The sequence below is a fragment of the Camelus ferus genome, chromosome 23, assembly GCF_009834535.1.
Source record: "Camelus ferus isolate YT-003-E chromosome 23, BCGSAC_Cfer_1.0, whole genome shotgun sequence".
NCBI lineage: Eukaryota > Metazoa > Chordata > Mammalia > Artiodactyla > Camelidae > Camelus > Camelus ferus.
Genome location: NC_045718.1, coordinates 28922293 through 28942279, shown reverse-complemented (window position 1 = coordinate 28942279; position 19987 = coordinate 28922293). Strand labels below are relative to the sequence as shown.

At 33.2% G+C, this 19987-nt stretch overlaps 1 protein-coding gene across 2 annotated transcripts in view; it reads left to right on the top strand.

Moving 5' to 3' along the window:
• The window catches only part of AHCTF1 (AT-hook containing transcription factor 1), an 81680-nt gene that overhangs the window by 27868 nt on the left and 33825 nt on the right, over positions 1–19987 (top strand). For both annotated transcript variants that reach the window (XM_032466568.1, XM_032466569.1), the window contains exons 7-19: positions 3326–3410; positions 4693–4843; positions 6444–6576; positions 6675–6856; positions 7276–7337; positions 8105–8233; positions 13038–13128; positions 14211–14300; positions 16097–16237; positions 16902–17006; positions 17913–18006; positions 19132–19255; positions 19407–19463. In XM_032466568.1, coding sequence (XP_032322459.1) covers positions 3326–3410; positions 4693–4843; positions 6444–6576; positions 6675–6856; positions 7276–7337; positions 8105–8233; positions 13038–13128; positions 14211–14300; positions 16097–16237; positions 16902–17006; positions 17913–18006; positions 19132–19255; positions 19407–19463 — 1444 coding nt within the window. The remainder of the gene's footprint in view (positions 1–3325; positions 3411–4692; positions 4844–6443; positions 6577–6674; positions 6857–7275; positions 7338–8104; positions 8234–13037; positions 13129–14210; positions 14301–16096; positions 16238–16901; positions 17007–17912; positions 18007–19131; positions 19256–19406; positions 19464–19987) is intronic.

The window sequence follows — 19987 nt, the reverse complement described above, 5'->3', positions numbered from 1 at the left end:
TGCCTTATGAAGGCTCCATGTGATGAATGTGAGGGAAAATGTATGTGAACAGTTACTGTATCCCATCTATTTTTTATTCCACAGTCTCTTGTGATCTTAGGTTCTATAAATTTATTATTCTTTGTTTTAAATTCTCTTTTTCTAAATTTTATTCTCTTTTTCTAAATTTCTCACACTGAAGTCTAGAGGGGTTCCCTCTTATTTTGGAACTTGGTGAATTAGTCTACATTGATTTTTACCATGCCACTCATAAATTTATGGATTTTGTAAAAGTTTAGTCTTTTAAAAAGTCTTATAAGTGATGAATACTCTGTCCTTATAATCATGAAGTTACCTGAACATTCGTTGCTCCTCATTTTTTCTTAAAATCCTTGTGAACTGTACGTACTTCCCTTAGTCCTTTTTTGAGGTAGTTTGTAGAGCTATATAAGCATTCTAAGTGAGTCACAGTTTAAAATGTGGGCAGAATAGTATTTTCTGTTTTTCTTCCGGTGATGCCCTATATTTACTTATCTTTATTTATCTACAACATGTTGAGTAGTTAGCACATGGGAAAAATTGTCTAGTGATTTTAAATGACTTTATAGTATTCTATATATATTCTTTTAATGGGACAGATTTAATTTAATTTGAAATATTTATTCCCAAATGATTTACGTTTGTGAGATATTTTTGAGAATATTTTTGTGGACTTCTGGTCTTTGATTAGAATCCTTAAATTAGTAGGTCATGTACCTCTTTAAGAATCTGATGAAGGCTGTGATGTATGTTGGTATTTGTGTGTGTGCACTATGATTTAAAGCAAGATTCCTGACCTGTGGTCCACAGGTAAACAGAGCAGTCTGTGAGCTCCTGTAGATTGTATATAAGATTATTTACATTTGTTTATATATATGTATGTAGACAATACATATATAAACAATACACTTATACATATATAAACAATACATATGTACACATATACAAACTATATATATGTGCAGTACATACATAATATATATAAGCAGATCATACACACACACATATACAGTCAGCCCTCCATATCCGCGGGTCCCATAGCTGTGGATTCAACCAACAGTGGATCTAAAATAGGAACAAAACAAAACTCAAACCCAGAAAGCTCCAAAAGGCAAAACTTGAATTTGCCATGTTGGCAGCTATTTACATAGCATTTGCACTATATTTAAAATTATTTACGTAGTATTTACATTGTATTAGGTATTATAAGTAATCTACAGATGATTTAAAGTATAGGGTTGTGTGCATAGCTTATGTGCAAATGCTATGGAATTTTATTTAAGGGACTTGAGCATCTGTAGCTTTTAGTATTTATAGGGGCCCTAGAACCAATCCCCTGAGGGATTATGGTATCAACAAATGTAAATAATCTTGTATACAATTTATGGGAGCTCACAAACTGTCCTGTTTACCTATCGGCTACAGGCCAGGAATCCTGCTTTAAATCATTCTTAGACTAATCTCTTACTTTACAAAAGTGTGTAATGTAACAAAGTCTCTTCTTCCATCCCTCTGGTCATTGAATCACCCAGCACCTTATTGACTTTGTAAGTAGATTAAAATAATGTAAATTTGGTCTAAATTTATCAGTCTAAATCAGAAAGACTAGTGGTATGGTCTTGCCTCCTCCCCACCATTAGAGCAGTCTGAACAAAATAAAAGAAAAAAGAATCACTGTAGAGTGACTATACACCACAAAATTCAATGGGGATAGATCTTAAATTGTTTCCATACTTCTCATCAGTTATAATAAAAGCCACATTTAGTTTTGTAAATGAAAAAACTGGTATTGCCTTTAATGTTGGTTGTATGCAGTTTCTCCTGTTTTAATTGGTCTTTTTAGAAGTGTCTTTCCTTGTTTCATATCCTTGTATTTCTTCATTCAGCTAAGTTAATTGAGCATCTACTGTCCACTAATAACTTTTCTAGTGACTAGCAATGCAGGAGACAATTTTTCTGTTCTAGATTTTATATTTCAGTAAGGAAGACAATAAATAAATATACTAGTACATATATTTAATATAATTTCAGATAGTGATATTATATACAGAAAAATAATAGGAAAGATGATACAGAGTGTGGTGGAGTAGGGAACTGCTATTTTAGATAGGATAGTTAGGGGATTTGAATGAGGTCGGTTGGGGCAGGTGGCAGGGTAACTATGGGAAGAACTAGGGGAAAGAACACAAAGGCCTTAGTAAAATGTCACAAGGGAAAGCAAGAAGGCAACTAAGGAGAGAATGCAGGGTAGTCATAGGTGAGGCCAGAAAAACAGAACTAATTTATATAGGATTGTGTAGGCCAGGATAAGGAAGGTGTTTGAATTTGGTCTGGCTACCCCAGTCCAGTTAAATCAATTTCTGGTAGTAGGGCCTAAGCATTAGTATTTTTTCATAGCTCCTCTGGTAGTTCTAATAATAGGCAACCAACATTGAGAACCACTGGCTTCAAAAGTAAATGAGATTAGTAGAGAAAACAAGAGAGCTGGGGACTGAGCCTTGGAACCCTTCTGTACTTGGAGATACTTGGAGATTGAGAATAAGAGCAGAACAGCCAGCAAAGGAGAGTGAAGATAGTGTAGTATGAGGAACATTGGGAGAGGGTATTCTGGAAGTCAAGTAAAAGATATTTTTAAAGAAAAATCAGCTAGTAAGAATAAGAGTTCAAATTCAGACAGTATGGCTTTGAAATCTGTGCTCTTACTACTCACTGCATGCATGCTTGAGTAGTGCAGAGTTGATTTGCTGTCTTTACTTTATATCCTTATTGTATAGTCCTCATCCATCTTCATTTTAGGTATAAGCCTACTAAGATGGAGGAAGAGACCAGGAAGAAGGAGCAATGGACACGCTCTCCATTAAGAAAGATTTTCTGTAGGTGCTGTGGGATAGTTCTGTTTACATCCCTTTGGCCAGAACTTGGGTCTGCTACACCTAGCTGCAAAGGAGCTAGGAAATGTAGTATATTTTAGGAAGCCATGTGCCTAACTAAAAGTATACCTATTGAGGATAGGGAGAAAGAATATTGGCTAAACGATTATGATCTCAGCCACATAAGATGTCACCTAAGATAAGCAAAAACATCAGCTTAAGTTAACTAGAATCAATAAAAAATTAAAAATCAGTTATTTCAAAGGACTGCATTTTGTGAAAACAACCATGTAAAACTAATTTCTTCACAGTGACCTTAGTTTTGTCACATGAACTCAATATTATATGTAAACTAAATTTATTTGGACATAAGAGGTGCTTATTGTGTTAATAAGATAATTTAGTATTTTTCTTTGGCTGATTTCTGTTTCTTTCAGTGAAGGCGATGTCTTGAGTTTGCATCTGCTTCAACTGGCCTTTGGTGACAGAAAGTGTTTGGCATCAGGACAAATCTTATATGAGGTAAATGGTAATGGTAATATGGCTTCATAGTACCATTTTGTTCATTGTTTGCCTATTATAAGTCTGTTTTAAAATACTGAGATACTGAAACGTTATTCTTATATTCAAGTTAATACTATACTCATAATATAATGGGAAAAGTATTAGATTGGGGTCAGGAGACTTGTATTTACCAAGGTAGCAATTGTAAAATCTCTGGGTATCATTTTCCTCTAGAATGAGGGGATTGGACAAGGCTCAAGCTTGTGTAGCCAAGAAAAATAATCCCACTTTGTTGCTCTAACACATTGAACAATAAGCCATGGGGTGACTTTATAAACAGTCTTGCCATTTACAGTTGTAATAGAGGGTAAATGTATCTAGCATTTCAGATGATTATTTTTCTCCCTGAATTCTTGAGGAACTAGCAGGGTGCTATTAGCCATATTTGATCAGCCGTCACATTCCTTTCTCTAGAACAGGCTTTCTTAACCTAGTATTTCAGAGTATGTGATTGGATTTTAGGGAATCCTTGAAGTTCCTGAATTATGTGTGGCATTTTTATGATTAGTTTTCCCCCTTATCCTCCAGTTCCACATACATGGATTTATTAACCAATCATCGATCAGTAAGAGGGGAGGGGGAAGAAATTCTATAAGGTTCCAAAAAGCAAAATTTGAATTTACCTTGTGACAGCAACTACTTACTTATCATTCACATTGTGTTAGGTATTATAAGTAATCTAGAGTTGATTTAGAGGAGGATGTGCATAGGTTATATGCAGATATTACATCATTTTATACAAAGAACTTTGGAATCTGATGGGGGTCCTGGAACCAATCACCTATGGATAACAAGGGACAGCTGTATACATTTTTCTGGGAAAAGTTTTAAAGCTCTTGTCAGATTCTTATAGGATCAATTTTTTTTTTTTTTTAAATGTAAGGACTACTGTTTTAGTGGAAGAATTTCAATGAGAACACAGAAATAGGTTTACTGGCCTAGAGTATATATATGTATATATAATTTTAATGCTCAGTCCACTTTACACCCCAGCCAGTAGTCTATGAGATTTCCCATGTTTATTAACATTTTTAGAAGATTTATTGGTAATTATTTTTGAGAGACTAAATTTCACATTTTTATTTGTATTTTGTGCTATATAAAATCCAATGGTTGGTTCTCTTCATTTTTTAACTTTGCATCATCTGAAAACTTTTAAATTTGGAGAACATTTGATTTTAGAATGAGTTTTTCTTAGAATCCTCTTAAGATATAGATTGATGTACATTTTATGTTTCAGGGGTTAGAGTACTGTGAAGAAAGATATACACTGGACCTCACTGGTGGCATGTTTCCTTTGAGGGGACAGACTGGTAATACCAAACTTTTGGGATGTCAGAGTATAGAGAAATTTCGATCTCATGGTGACAGGGAGGAAGGCATGAATGAAGGTTGGTTAAAAGTACTCTTATTTTATATCATGTGAATGCTTGATTTAAGATTTATCTTGGTTTAAGATATACAACATGTATTGGTTTCTAGAGTTCATACTTCTGGCAGTTAAAATATTGAAATACTAATTGTGGAGTTTATTCAGGTCTGTGTGAGATACAAGGTATTTCTTGCTCTCCAGATTGCTCTGTGTAAACTCAAGAATGAATAGATTAAGGAAATGAGAGATGATTAATACAGCTCTCAAAACAGACCAAAAAAATGTATCAGTAGTCTCTGAATAATGTATAAATCTCTGAATTAAAGTCCCTGAATAAAGTTTCTCTCTGAGACATATATGGAAACATACTTTGGTTGCCTTGAATTTTTCCAGTCTCCTTTAGTATTATTCCTTCTTCCTAATAAATATCCTGACATAGTGAAAATAGAATTTTAGAATCCAACCAACATGGGTTCAAATCCCAGCTTTGTCACTCGTGACCTTTCAGGAATTATTTAACGTTTGGGACTGAGCCTTTGTTTCCTTATATGAGTGGTATAACAATTATACCTCCTGCAGAGGATGGTTGTGAGAATTAAGTGTGATAATGTGATAGGTTTATTCAGCTGGGAATGCGCACTGGGGCCCTGGTTTTGTTTGTTCTTACTGGGATTCATTCTCATGGTTAGCTCATTCGTACCAGAGATGTCCTCTGTCCTAGTCCCCACATCGATATGTGTAATCTAGTTTCCACATCCAACTGAACATGTCAAAAAAGAAGTTATTGAACTCTGTCTTTTACTCCCCACCCACATCTTCCCTTTTATATTTCCCATTAGTTGTGCCACAGATTTTTGCTTTCCTCATTCCTTTTCTTCATCTTTTAACTTTGTTCCTGTCTTTCCATTCCAGCCACCATCCCTATACTTGTCTCTACCCCTGCTCCTTACCATTTAGCTAGATCAATCATTCTCAAGTAGAATTCCTCTAAAGAATTAAATCCTAATGCCAAAAGGCATCCATTTTAGGTATTGATGCTTTCTGTACTAGCATTGTATTCTTAGGAAAATACTCATTTGAATCATTTTCTACTTTCTACCTACAGTACCTCGTAGTTGTCAAAGTGTAACTGACACCGAACATAAAACTTCTCTGTTGAGTGTTTTTTAATAAAGTCTTCTTGAAATAGAAAAACAGAGGGAAGAAGGGGGATAAATTGGGAGTTTGAGATTTGCAAATATTAACGAGTATATATAAAACATAAACAACAAGTTTCTTCTGTGTAGCACAGGAAACTGTATTCAGTATCTTGTAACCTATAATGAAAAAGAATATGAAAATGAATGTATGTATGTATATGTATGACTAAAACATTATGCTGTACACCAGAAATTGACATATTGTAAACTGACTACTTCAATTAAAAAAAAAGAAATAGAAAAAGTTAAGATACAAGTGAATAAATCTCTTCTTATAGAACAAATGATAGAAGTGTGTTTTGACAAATCAAATATGAATTAAACTTCTTAATTTAGGAGAAAATCTTGCTATAATTTTATTTGGGGGACTTACTTTGAGATTATTTACTCTGTTTTAAAAATTACATTCTTTTCTTTTAGCTCTGTCTCCTGACACCAGTGTTTCAGTCTTTACCTGGCAGGTGACTGTATATGGACAGGGAAAGCCTTCTATATATTTGGGACTTTTTGACATAAATCGTTGGTATCATGCACAAATGCCAGATTCATTAAGGTATGATTTCTCACTCTCTATGTGCGTGTGTATGTATGTTTGGAATTTTTATGTGTAGCAAATCATTGACTTAATAATTCTATAAAATTTTCTTTTAGATCAGGAGAGTATCTACATAATTGCTCTTATTTTGCTTTGTGGTCACTGGATTCTGTTGTGAGTAGTACTTCTCCACACTACATCTTGGATATATTAGTACATGAGAGAAGTTTAAGTCGAGGAGTTCCTCCTTCATATCCACCTCCTGAGCAGTTTTTTAACCCAAGCACTTACAATTTTGGTATGTATTTCGTTAACATTACTTTTTGAGAAAAATAACATGCAAAAGTATATGTGTGTGTGTATTTGTGCTGTTTGTGTGTATATAGTGTATTACTATTTGTTTCTCATTATTGTTAATATATGGATAAGTTAGAAAGTTAATTTGATATATGTACACAAGAAGTTTAATGCTTATATGTTTAATGAAGAAATCACTTCTAAATTTGCTAGAAAAGATATTAACTATTTCACATTTAGTTCATTTGTGATAAGGTTTGGCATAGTGTTAGGATAAAAATACCTGGGAAAATTATTTTCAAATGTATTGTATGTAGTAATTTCATACTTTGCCTAGAAGTCTGTTATTAGGATAAGTTTTGTCATATTAATGCCATCTCAAATATATCTAAGTGGATTTTTTTAAATCTTTTTTTTTAGATGCCACCTGTTTGTTGAACTCAGGAGTTGTTCATATAACTTGTACTGGCTTTCAGAAGGAGGTAGGTGACAAGTTGTACAGGGCATTTCTTCTTGAACTGAAGTCAGTTCATGGGTTTAAATTTTACTTAATGTTAATTACATAAACTATTGTTTCATCTTTCATGGTAGCTTCTACTAGGTTTATGAGATTAGCAGCTAGTAGCGTCAGTTACTGATGGCAACCTTCTAGAAGAGGTATTGGGATGTTTTTAGCAGATTTATGTGAATGTTAGCTACTTGAACCCCAAGCAGAAGAGTGAAGTAGGTCAGTGCCTTACCACATCTCTTTTTATCCATCTTCTTAATTTTCCTCCTTCAGAGAAAGCTTATGACTAAATAAACTAATGCAAAGAAGGTACCTAACACAGTGGCACAGCGACTGGCACAGAATGGGTTATGACTGTATGTTGAAAATACTTTTCCATGGAGTGACTATCAGCTAGATGTGGATGAATGCCCTATTTATATTTCATATCAGATCTCTTAGACCAAGAGGAGTAAAGTGCAGGATTTTTCTTTTGTGTGTGTTAAGTTCGTTAAGATCTGTCACCACACCCGTTAGCTTTATAGTGGGTAACTGGGTTACCTAGCAAGCACTGGTCACCTTAAAAACCTATAAGCGCTTTCCTTTGCAAGTAGTACAAAAATGTAGTCTTCTACAATTTTCATTCGGTATCTTTTAGTTTTATTCAAAATGTTAAGTGCAAAGAATGGTGATAAGTTATTAATTAACTTAAATTTGATTATTTGAATTGAGTATTGACTGATATCTATCACTGTGTTATAGACTTTGACTTTTTTAAAGAGATCAGGACCATCTCTGAATGAAGTGATTCCTGATGGTTATAATCGATGTCTTGTGGCTGGCCTTCTCTCACCAAGACTTACTGATATTCAGCCTTCCAGCTTAAGTCAGGTGAGATGATTTTTAACTGTTGTTTCTTTTGGATCATATGTTATTAGCTTTCTATTATAAAAATCTGTTAAATAATTTCTGCGAAAGAATGTTGAGTGGTATGATGCCTACTCTGCATGTCTGTAGCTGTGGTCTTTGGTTTTGCTTAAAATTCTTCATACTTCCAGGATCCGATAGGCCTGACTTGGCACCAGGTCTGTAGGATAGGAAACGTATCATGGCTGCATCAGGCATTAGTAGAAATCATTACAACAATCTGGGAGCCATTTTTCAGCCCCAGAGAGAACAGCATAGGTGTAAGAGAATGAGACCACATGAGTGGAAACCATCTTGACTAAGGTGAATCTCATAATCTATAGCAACAAATTGTGGTCTCTAATAACACCTTCCCTGGGAACTTGTTAGAAATGCAAGTTCTTGATTCCTACCTTAGAGCTGTTGAAGCAGAAACTGCTGGAGTAGAGCCCAGCAATTGGTGTTTTAATAAGCCCTTGATATGATTTCCAGTACAGTATTTTGAGAACCACTGCTCTATAGAAACCAGTATACTGTGAAAGCCTATTAGTGATTCCTAGTTCCTGCAAAACACAAGACAGTTATGGGAGTCAGACTCAGTTGTGGAAGTCAGAATCCTAATTTTTGAAATCTGAATCCAGATTTTTTTCTTGAGTCATTCAGTGTTTCTAGAGATCTATCAAACTGGCCTCTGCAGTTCTTTGCTGCCGGGTAACAGAAGAGTGGGACTGTCTATTCCATATACTGAGTTTTAACTTGTTACCTGTTTTTAACCCCATGTTTGACCACCCTTTCACCTACTTTCGTCTGTACTTGGTTTCTCCAAGAACTTAACCTAATAGGATTTTGAGAGCCATACTGACCCTATTCTATAATTTCCCTCTGTGCGGACTTTTAGGGCATGGTTTACTTCACACTGCTACATCAGTCACCTTTCTTCTACTCAGTACTGCTTTTCAAAAGTTTTGCTGAGCTGTCTTATCCCATGATGACTTCTGTTTTTTCTTTATCCTTGTTGATTTGTATCCTTTTTTACTCTTTAAAGACAAATGGTTGTGGTGTGATACTCCATTTTTATCCACAAGTAACAGGAATTACTTAAGAGAAACCTGTTTGAAGACTGGAGCACTTTACAGGAAAGCCTCATTTCTTTCATCAGCCAGATCATGTCCAAAGTATTTCACCTGAATTTCTTGGTCAACTTCTGATCCTCAGGCAGTGGGATGTTAAACCTTTCATTGATCAAATTGTGTGTTAGGAAGTAGTGCTGTAGTCAAATGGATATCGTTTTAACCATTACTCCAGTGTCTGATTTCAGTTATTGTGGTGTATGCACTGCTTCAGATTATAATTGCTGCTCTTGATCATCTTTGCAGATTTCAGTAATGAAGTCTTGCTTCATGCATAGCACTGGGTGTTGGTGCAAACAGGAAATGTTTCTTCATCTACCTGATTAATAGTTAATCCTGTTTCAGCTTGAAATAACATCCACCTGTTCAAATAGATTTTGCTGATTTTCATAATGGAACCTGAACAGATTCTACAACAGGTCCATTTTCTTTTCTAGATGCTTGAGGTTTTGGAATAGTTTTATTCAGTTTCTAAATAGGAAAGAAAAAAACCCTGGCCAAAATGACTTTTGGGCTCATGTGAAATAGTTTTGTTGATAATCTTTTTTTCATTGTAAGTAGTATGGTCTTTTTAGCCCATCTATTTGGTGACTGTTCTAGAAGAATTGTTAATACTTTGTGCAGAAGAAATCTGTTCTTTCTATTTAATGGGCCCTGAATAATATAAGAGTTATGGTTGATGAAACAGGATATTCTATGGGCCCATGCATTTGCATTTAAGCTAGTAAGATTCCATTCAAATGGCTTTGTGCAGCTCTGAATTAGGTTCATTAAGAGACTTCATGTAAATTTTGCCCTGGTTGCCCTGATCATAGGGCCCTTCGGTCAGGGATTGAAGCTGACTACCTTTCCCTGCCAAAAGCTTCAAATTAGTGTTATCTGGGAACTGTTAATCATCCTTGAGGAGTTCGGCACTTTGAATGCAATATTTAATTTTTTTTTTTTTACTTTAGGGAATTAATAATGATTTTTCTTCCTAATTATACATTATTATATTTAGTTAAAAGTAATGATATCTAAGTTTTGAAAAGAAAAATGAAATAATAAAAAATAACTGGTATTTTAGCCACGTGAATTAAATAAGCATTTAATGTGTTCTGTGATTATTTTAAATCTGGTCATCCAAACCATGTTTCCCCCCCCCCCCTTACATAGGTAATAAACAAATAATTTGAATTTAGAAATTGACTAAAATATACAGAAACATGCAGATGTTCACATTTTGTTGACCATTTTTTCATGTATCTTTTTTAAAAAAACTTTATTCCTACTATTGGCCAAATTAAGCTGTATTTGTTAGTGATGCATACTAGAGGTGAAACGAAAAGAAAAGCAAGAAAATGATTCCTCAGAAAGCGGGAGAATGGTTACCATGGGGGATGGGAGGAGTGGGTGGGATTTGCTTTTGATCAGGTAGGAAGAGACAGCTTCTGGGAAATGTTCTCAATCTAGACGTGGTAATTTTTATCAGTGTCCACTTGGTAATTTGTTAGTTTGTATGTATGGTATATGAATTTTCTGATATGTATGCTTTTCTTTCATGTATCTATATATTTCTCCATATACATGAAAAGAATGTTACCATATATGTAGTTTCAAAAATTTGTCATCAGGATTTGTTCTTTAATTATATATTTATAGGTTTTACCTTTTATTGAGTTGTCTTTCTGTTTATAGAAATTCTTTGTAAAATATATAGATACTCTGTCAGATCTTATAGATGTCTTTCCTGCTATTTCCTCTTGATTGTTTTATGGTATCTTTTTATGATATTCAAATTAATATTTTTATAGTCAAATGCACTTTATAGCTCTGGCTTAAAAATGGTTTCTAACACATGAATTTTTTTTTTAATTTAAGGCTGTAATTCATCTTTTTGTATCAGATCAGGTAAAGGTTCAGTTTTCTTTTTCCCAGATGATTAGTCCAGCTGTGATATACCATTTATGAGATAGAACCCATCATATCCCTTCTCATGCTATTGAAATACCACTTTTATCTGATATTATACGTTCGTATCTATTGGGTTCTATTTCCAGATTTTAATCTTATTTCATAAATCTAGTTATCTATTTCTATGTTATTTTAGTATACTGCTCTGATAGTAATGCAGTGCCTTTTTTATCTGTAGTTTTTGGTAGTTCATAGGCATTTATCCTTTTGTATTAATTACAAGATGATTTTATCCAGAACCCCTATTGAAATTATTTTGGAAATTTTGTTATATTCACAGATGAATTTGGGGGAGAATTGACATTTTTATAATCATCTAAGTGTAAATGGGTTATCTTTCCATTTATTTAGGGTTTGTTTTATATCTATCAGTAAGAGTTTATGGTTATTTTCTAGTGTGTTTTCTTTCTATTTTTATCCCTAAATGTCGTTTTTTATGAGTAGACCATTTTCCCTATATTCATTTCTAGATGATTATTGCTACTCATTTGATATCTACTTAATTAAATTAGAATCTCTTGGATTTTCAAGCTATGCAATCAGCAAATACAGGCTTCCCCCCCATATTTTTGTTTATTACTTTATTTTCTCATAACATTTGGTAGAACCTCTACAAACTGTAGAAAAATAATGGTACTAGCAGACATCCTTGTTTTGTCACTGATTTGAATGTAAATTGTTCTAATGAATCTCACAATCATGCTTTTTTCTAGTTTGGGGGAACCCTTTATCGTATTGTATCTGCTTCTATTCCTGTTTAACTCATCTCTCTCTCTCTTTTTTTTTTTTTTTTTTTTTTTTAAGTAGAGGTACTGGAAATTGAACCCAGGACCTTGTACATGCTAAACACACACTCTACCACTGAGCTATACCCTCCCCCATGAAATTCATGGATTCTTGAACAAGGTGTATATAATCCCTTTTTTAAATAATGGCTTTATTGAGATTTAATTCATATACCATTCAATTCAGTGTTTTTTACTGTATTTATGGAGTTGTACAACTATCACCACATTGAATCTTAGAACATTTCATCACCTCCAAAACCCTATACCCATTAGCAGTCAATTCCTTTCCCACTCTTCTTTCCCCTAGGCTTTGGTAACCACTAATCTGCTTTCTGTCTTTATAGATAATACTTGTTATAGACATTTCGTATGAATGGAATCAAACAGTATATGGTCTTTTGTGACTGACTTGTTTGACTTAGCACAGTGTTTTCAAGGTTCATCCATGTTGTAGCATGGATCAGTACTTCATCTCATTTTGTAGCTGTGTAAGATTTCACTATATAAATATACCACAGTTTATCCATTCTTCAGTTGATAGGCATTTGGGTTTTCATTTTTTGACTATTATGAATAATACTGCTTCATATACAGTTTTTGTACAGTCATGTGTTTTCATTTCTCTTGGGTGTATACCTAGATATGGAATTGCTGGGTCATATGGTAAATATATTTAAGATTTTGAGGAGCCACCAGATTATTTTCCAAAGTGACTGTCCCATTTTACATTCCAGCCAGCAGTGTGTGAGGGATTCCAGTTTTTCTACATCAACAGTGCTTGTTTTCTTTTTCTTTATAACCATCTTAGTGAGTCATAATGATTTTTAATCCTTTAACGTTCTTTATTCTGAGCTAGAACTTGCCACCTCTGTCTCTGATCACATATCCATTCTTTTTCTTTTTAAATATATGGTTTAGGAAGAACAGTTAGAAGCTATATTGTCAGCAGCAGTACAGACAAGTTCTCTGGGACTTTTGACTGGATGTATCAGAAGGTGGATAACAGAAGGTAAGATTATATTTAATAATTAAAGAATACTTTTGTATTTTTAAAATTAACAGTTCATCTTTTTGGGGGGTGGTGTTTAAGTTAAACTTTATTTTGAGATAATTGTAGGTTCACATCAATTGTAAGACAGAGAGATAGTTTACCATTTACCCTCCCATCCCCTTCTTGTGAATGGTAAGACCTGGCAAATCTAGTAAAGTGTCACATTCAGGATGTCCCATGTTGTCCATGTGTATACACACCTACTACCTCTGCCCCGCCCCCCTCATTTCTAACCCCTGACAACCAAATTTATTCTCTATTTCTATAATTTTGTCATTTCAAAAATGCTCGTAAGTGAAATCATATAGTATGTTACCTCTTAGGATTGGTTCTTTTCACTCAGAAAATTTCTCTGGGGATTCATTCAGTTTGTTTGTATTACTCTCTTTACAAACACACACTTCACATGCACACATTTTTGTTCTGACCATTTGAGAATAAGTTGAAGGCATTGTGCTGTGCTTCTTTACTCATAAATATTTCAATATATATCCTTTTAAGAACAAGGATATTCACTTAGAAAACCAGTTTGCAGTTACAAAAATCAAGAAAACTAATATTAATACATGCTATTTAATCGATATATCTTTTAATCTCACTACTAATGTCCTTTGTAACATTTTTTAGGGAGAGGGAATTTAGAATCCAATCCAGAATGTATCTTGTATTTAGTGTTCATCTTTTTACACTCTCTTAATCTTGTTTAATTCTTAAGGCTTTGTCTTTCAAGAAATTGACAGTTTTAAAGAATATGAGCCTGTTATTTTGTAGACCACCTGTCAGTTTGTTTTTTGATCTTTTCTCATGATTAAATTCAGATTCTGCATTTTTCACAGTAGCACTACATAAATTGATGTGCTCCCTAATGTGATACACTGAGAAGAAGGATATGTGATACCAGTTTGTCTCCATTAATGTTGTTCATGCTGATCACTTGGCTAGGGTGGTTTCTGTCAGGTTTCTCCATTGAAAAGTTTCATTTTTTTGTTGTTTGTAATTAATAATCATTCTTTTTTTTTCCTTTCATAATTACAAATAAGAACAACCAAATTCTGCTGCTAATTTGCGTTTTGTTCTTGAATGGACATGGAATAAAGTGGTTCTCACAAAAGAGGAATTTGACAGACTTTGTAAGTATTATATGAACAAACTAATTTTGGCTTATGATTTAAGTATATAACAACAATAATTTTTAATGATTTTGAAGTTGTAAACTGTTTAAAGAAGTCCCAGAAGAAAACAGTTTCTTTTTTTTAACATTCAACTGACAGGATTGTTTTTGAACATTTTGCAACAGATTGTTTAAATTGGCAACATGTTGGGTATGTCCATAATAGCAGATTTCAGAATTACACCTTACTTAACTTTTGCTCTTAGGAGTTTAATTGATAAAATATGCCGATGATGGCATCAAGTATGCCAGTTAACCTCTGAACTTCGTTCATTTTTATTTAAAATATTTACAAGTATAAAGAAGCTGAAAGGCAGGGCAAAAATTCATCACCTCTGTCTTCTACTAACAGATATCATTACTCATGCCAAGTCTTGTTTATTAGTCTGTTGTACACTTTGAATTTTTTGGTATCTTGTGAATATTAAACCATTATGCGCGATTAGTGCAAAATAACATTAAAGGTAAAATGATTGCCTTGTACATGAAAAAAAAATTCAAGTTTCTTTAGAAGTGTGTATATATATGTATTAGTATTATTGTGTCATGATGAATGAACAAATGGACTTTTTAAAAAAGTATTTATTTAAAAGTAGGGAATTTTTAAACCAACAAAATTTAATAGTAAGACATGGGGTTCTATATAGTATTTTTAGGGCATACTTAAACTGTAAACAAGAAATAAGAAATTTTAAATATTTTAGTGATCACAGTACATTTGAAGTCTGGAACACCTGATAATTCAGAATCAGGGTAAAAAGTTTTTTTGAGAGGAAAATGTTTTCAGGGCTGATTATGTAAGTTATGTTAAAAAAAAAAGTTCAACTCATTTCATAAATTGTATGTCTTTATTATGCTTTGAGCATAATGTGATGTTTCAGGGTTGAACTTGGCAGCTCAGTCATTATTGCTTTGAATTTTATTACTGATTAATTTTTTTTAACTAAGAATAATTAAAATAGAAAGCATAATAGTATTTTAAATGTATTGAAAGTAAAACAGTTTGAGGAAGTAATTAGAAGTAAGATATTTGTTTTCTGATCCAATCACACATTAAATATTAATTAAATCTTATCTAAAAAGATGTAACCAAAAGCACCTAAAATAGTTTCCCCCAAAATGCACTTGTAAATTCAACCTTCAGTTTGAAATGAAAGGACAATGAAGTCTGCAATGCATTATAGCAAGCATGCAGTTGTATTGTAATTAAGTCTTACTTGGGTCTTAATTTTAGTGTCTCACTATTGAAGACTGGAGTTAAAAGAAAGAGTTCTTATAAATAATAATCACAAAACAACATGGTACATAAAAGATCTGATATAAAACATTTTTTGAAAGATAAGCATTTAATGAATATAACTGATTTCTGTTGAATCTAAAGTTGAATGTATCACTTTCCTCCGTGCTCACCTCATTCTACATTTTTGTATTCAGGCAGGCAGGTAATTAGGTTTCTTCATTGATTTCGACTTGGAGGAGGTACCGGGGATTGAACCTGGGACCTCTTGTGTGCTGAGCATGTGCTCTACCAATTGAGCTATACCCTTCCCCTTCATTCTACATTTTTAACAGTAATTTGTATTTTTCCCTTCTAAATTCCTTGAGGATATTTGTCACTTGAAGCTTGTCTTTGTAAATCTTATGATGTATAGAGTAATTCTGTGGTTAATAGGAATTTGAAGTATTTTGCATTTGTGGTTATGATTAATTTAGATTTACTGTGTCAAAACTAATCATATATTTTATCCTTAAAAGGTGCACCATTATTTGATGGTTCATGTCATTTCATTGATCCACAAACTATACAGTCCATCCAACAGTGCCATTTACTTCTGAGCAACCTTCATACAGTCTTAAGCTGTTTTGCAACAGAAGCCCAAGAAATCACTGAAAGAGGTGTGCTCTTTGTCTTATGTAAATGAATATTTTATTGAATTTTACTTCTTGACTTTGAGAAAGAAAATATTTCCTGTAAGAAGGATCATTGGGCAGAGAGGCCATTATTTCTCAAATGCTGAAATTTTTTGTTTTTTAAATGATAAGCTACAGAATGTTTTTAGATGTACTGTGAGCCCATGATTAAATAAGCTTGGGAAATTTGAAGGTTAAATGTAAGGATTTTTAAGGTAATGTACGAATAGCAGAACTTCAGATTTTAAAATTTTATGTAAGTTTTTATTTGTAGAGGTGGTCATTGTAATTTTCATCTTTGTTTTGCCATTTAAACAAAATAGCCAGTTTCCTTTAAAGTCCTGGTTTGAACAACCTGTATTAATGATACTGTACTAGTTTGTATTAATGTATAAATTTGACTACTGAAATTAGTTAAATGGAAGTGTAGCTAATGTGGAAGCATATTTACCTGAAATATCTATTTAATCATTGAGTTATTTTAGCATTTTGGAGATTATTTGTTCAAGCTAAGTTTGTTTAAAAATACATATGTATTGTTAAAATCACCAAGGAATTAATTACTTTTTTTGAGAGCAGTTGAGTGCCTTGATTTTTCATTTGTGGTTGATAAAGTAAAAGCTAAACAACTGTTTTTAACTCTTTACAGGACTTATGGACTTGAGCAATAAGTATATGGTTTCCCAGCTCATCTGTCAGTATGCACAAGTGGTTCTTTGGTTTTCTCATTCTGGGCTGTTACCAGAGGGCTTAGGTAAAATATTTACTTGATACATATTAATCGAAACCTTCTTAAATCTTTGTAATTTTGTTGTTGTGTTCTAATATTGTCACGTTCCTTTCTTCTACCACTTAAGTTTTCTTCTGTTCTTACCTTCTTTTCTTACATTCTTCCTTACTTTGTATCTTCAGTGCCTCACTTCACGCCTGATACACAGGTGTCCATACATGTTTATTGGGTTAGAGGGAAAGAATATTTGACAAAATATGGCTTCTGAAAATGGGTTCAATATCACCAGCTATAGTTTAGATCCATAGAACTAGAAGTTTTATAATCTAATTTGCTGATCTTTTTCACTTTAAAGATTCTTTTAATATGGTTGCTAACCAGTATTATTTGCCATCAATTAAATATCTTCTTTTATCTAATTATTCATGTTAATACCAAGAATTATAGAATTTAAATCTTAACTATATTTGTTTACAACATCCTTCTAAAGCCTTTAATTCTTGCATTTCCAGGAAACACATCAGATTTACTTAGAAGTGCTTCTGCCACTGTGCATAATTACTGTTGATCTTATACTTTCATAATTCTCTTAGATTTTCACTTGAAGAAATAGTGAGCTTGCTTGCTTTTAAATTATCATTTGTGCCTAAATAAGTAAAATCATTTTCTAGAATAGCTTTTCCAGGGATTTAAGCCAACATCCTGTTGTCACAAACTTTGATGAGATACTCAGTTTTCTCAGTTGTGCCTCTGTTAATAAAAGGGCATGTAGTGTTCTTTTATTACTTTAATTTAGGAAGTCTGCAAATTAAATAAGATTATAAAATTATAGTAAAATATCAAAAATATCAATGTGTGTAACCTTAAGTATTGTTGGGATATTTTGGAAATATGACTAGCTTTTTTTTCCAACTTTTAAAAAACATCTAGATGATGCTGTGCAGTTGTCAAGGTTATACTACAACTACCCTGTAATTCAGAACTACTACACCAGTCGTCGACAGAAATGTGAGCGCTTATCAAGGTATAGTACATCCAGAACCTTCAGAAAGCATTGTAGAAATTACTTGTGTAAGAAGTCAAAGCTTTCTCAGATGGAACAGAATTCATCATGTTATAAAAGGATTAAATGGAAATAAATGAATTTGTCATCAGTATTACTATTTTAGTTGTAATGTTTGCCTTGACCTAATGATTACACCTTTATTTGAAAACTTGAGTATAGCTATTTATTATTTCCTAAATAAAATGACTTACCATGATTGATTTATTAGAAGAGATTCTATAATTTAATATGTATTTTTCCTGAAAATTCTTACTCACAGATTCCCAAATCTTGATTCCAGATTTCTTATGTCAGAATCTCTTGGAAATCTATATAAGGCTGTGCCAGCTGTAATTTTGATGCATGGCAAGTTTTACGATCCAGTGCTTTTGAATAATCTAGGATAGTGAGCATGGACTTGGAAGATATATTAGGCATATTTTAAAATTTTATTATTTCCTAAGTGTATGTCCTTGAGTAGGTTGGCTAAGCTTTCTAATCATATTTGTCAGATAAATTACAAAATCAGTATAAAAATGAAATAAAACATCATCTGCAAGGTACCTCTTACTGTGCCTGACTCATAAGAAAACTTCATTCAGTAAATAGTAACTCCTGCTATTATTAATATTAGATGAGGAAACAGAAAAGGTCAGTATCTGCTTATTACCTTGTAGGTGCTCAATAATATATATTTTTGAAGGGATTACCGAGGTTAAAAGACTAGTCCAGCTGATGAAACTGAAAATATAACTGTTTGACTTTGAGCTGCAGTATTACTTTCTCTGTACTGAGTTGCCATGCTCTTTGGTAGTCTTCTCAAGATGGTAAAAAGTAAACAGCCTCAAGCATTTTCCTGGCTAGACCACGTTCTCCCTTGGAACCTGACCTTTGGTTAGTGCTGATGACCAGACTTGAGGCTTCTTCAGGGTTTATGTGACTAACTCCTCAATATCTGGATTTGTAATGATGGGATCCTGTCCTCAAATCTCTTCTTTTTGGTAGTTGAGATCATTACTTTTAAGAGTTTGGTGTGTATTATCTTAATAATAATATTTAATTAACAATAATACTAAATAATCTTTAATGTTGCCCTTATTACAGAGGGAAGTGGAACCCTGATTACTTAATGATTGATGGAATGGTTTCTCAGTTAGGCGATCGAGTGGAGAAGTTGTGGAAGCGGGATGAAGGAGGCACAGGAAAATATCCTCCTACTAGTCTACATGTAGGTTTGCAATAATACGGTATCACTTAGTCTCCAGAGTTGGGGTGGAAGAGGGAGACATGCTTAACTGTATTTTTCATACCTGGCACAGGCTTGGGAACGGGAGCATAAATGAACAAATATATAACATGCACCAATTTTTTTTTAATAGGCATTACTTGACATATACCTACTAGACAACGTTGCCGAAGCAAGCAAGCATTCTGTTGTATCCTTTAAAATTTTATCAAATAATTCATGTATTACAAAAGTCATATAGTTGCAGAGTAGTAGGAACCTTATACACTAATCCATTCTCAGTTACACATTTGAACTTGTTTTAAAGGAAGAGTTCTTAATCCAGGATCTGTTTGTTGGATTTAGATGGTCTATGGTTAACCCAAAACTATGCAAAATTTTGTTTTATGTTTATTTTTCTAGGGTTAAAGTTAATGGCTTTCATCAGACTCACACAGCTGCTCTAAAGCACTGCTAGCAAGTGGTCATTCTAAATGAGATTAATTTATATGCTGAGTATGAATAAGTTAGCTTTATATTTCTTAGGCTTTGTGTTTGAGCCTTGTGGTCTTTTAAATAAGATCTTCGTACTAATGTCACTTTCTTAGTCGAAATGTGCAGTTCTGTTCATAATTTATGAGATAAATGATGTGTTTGCTTAAGCTGCCAGGTTTTGCTGGGTAACTGAAATTTTGTTTATAACTTTGTTTCTTTAATTTCTTAAGCCACTAACTT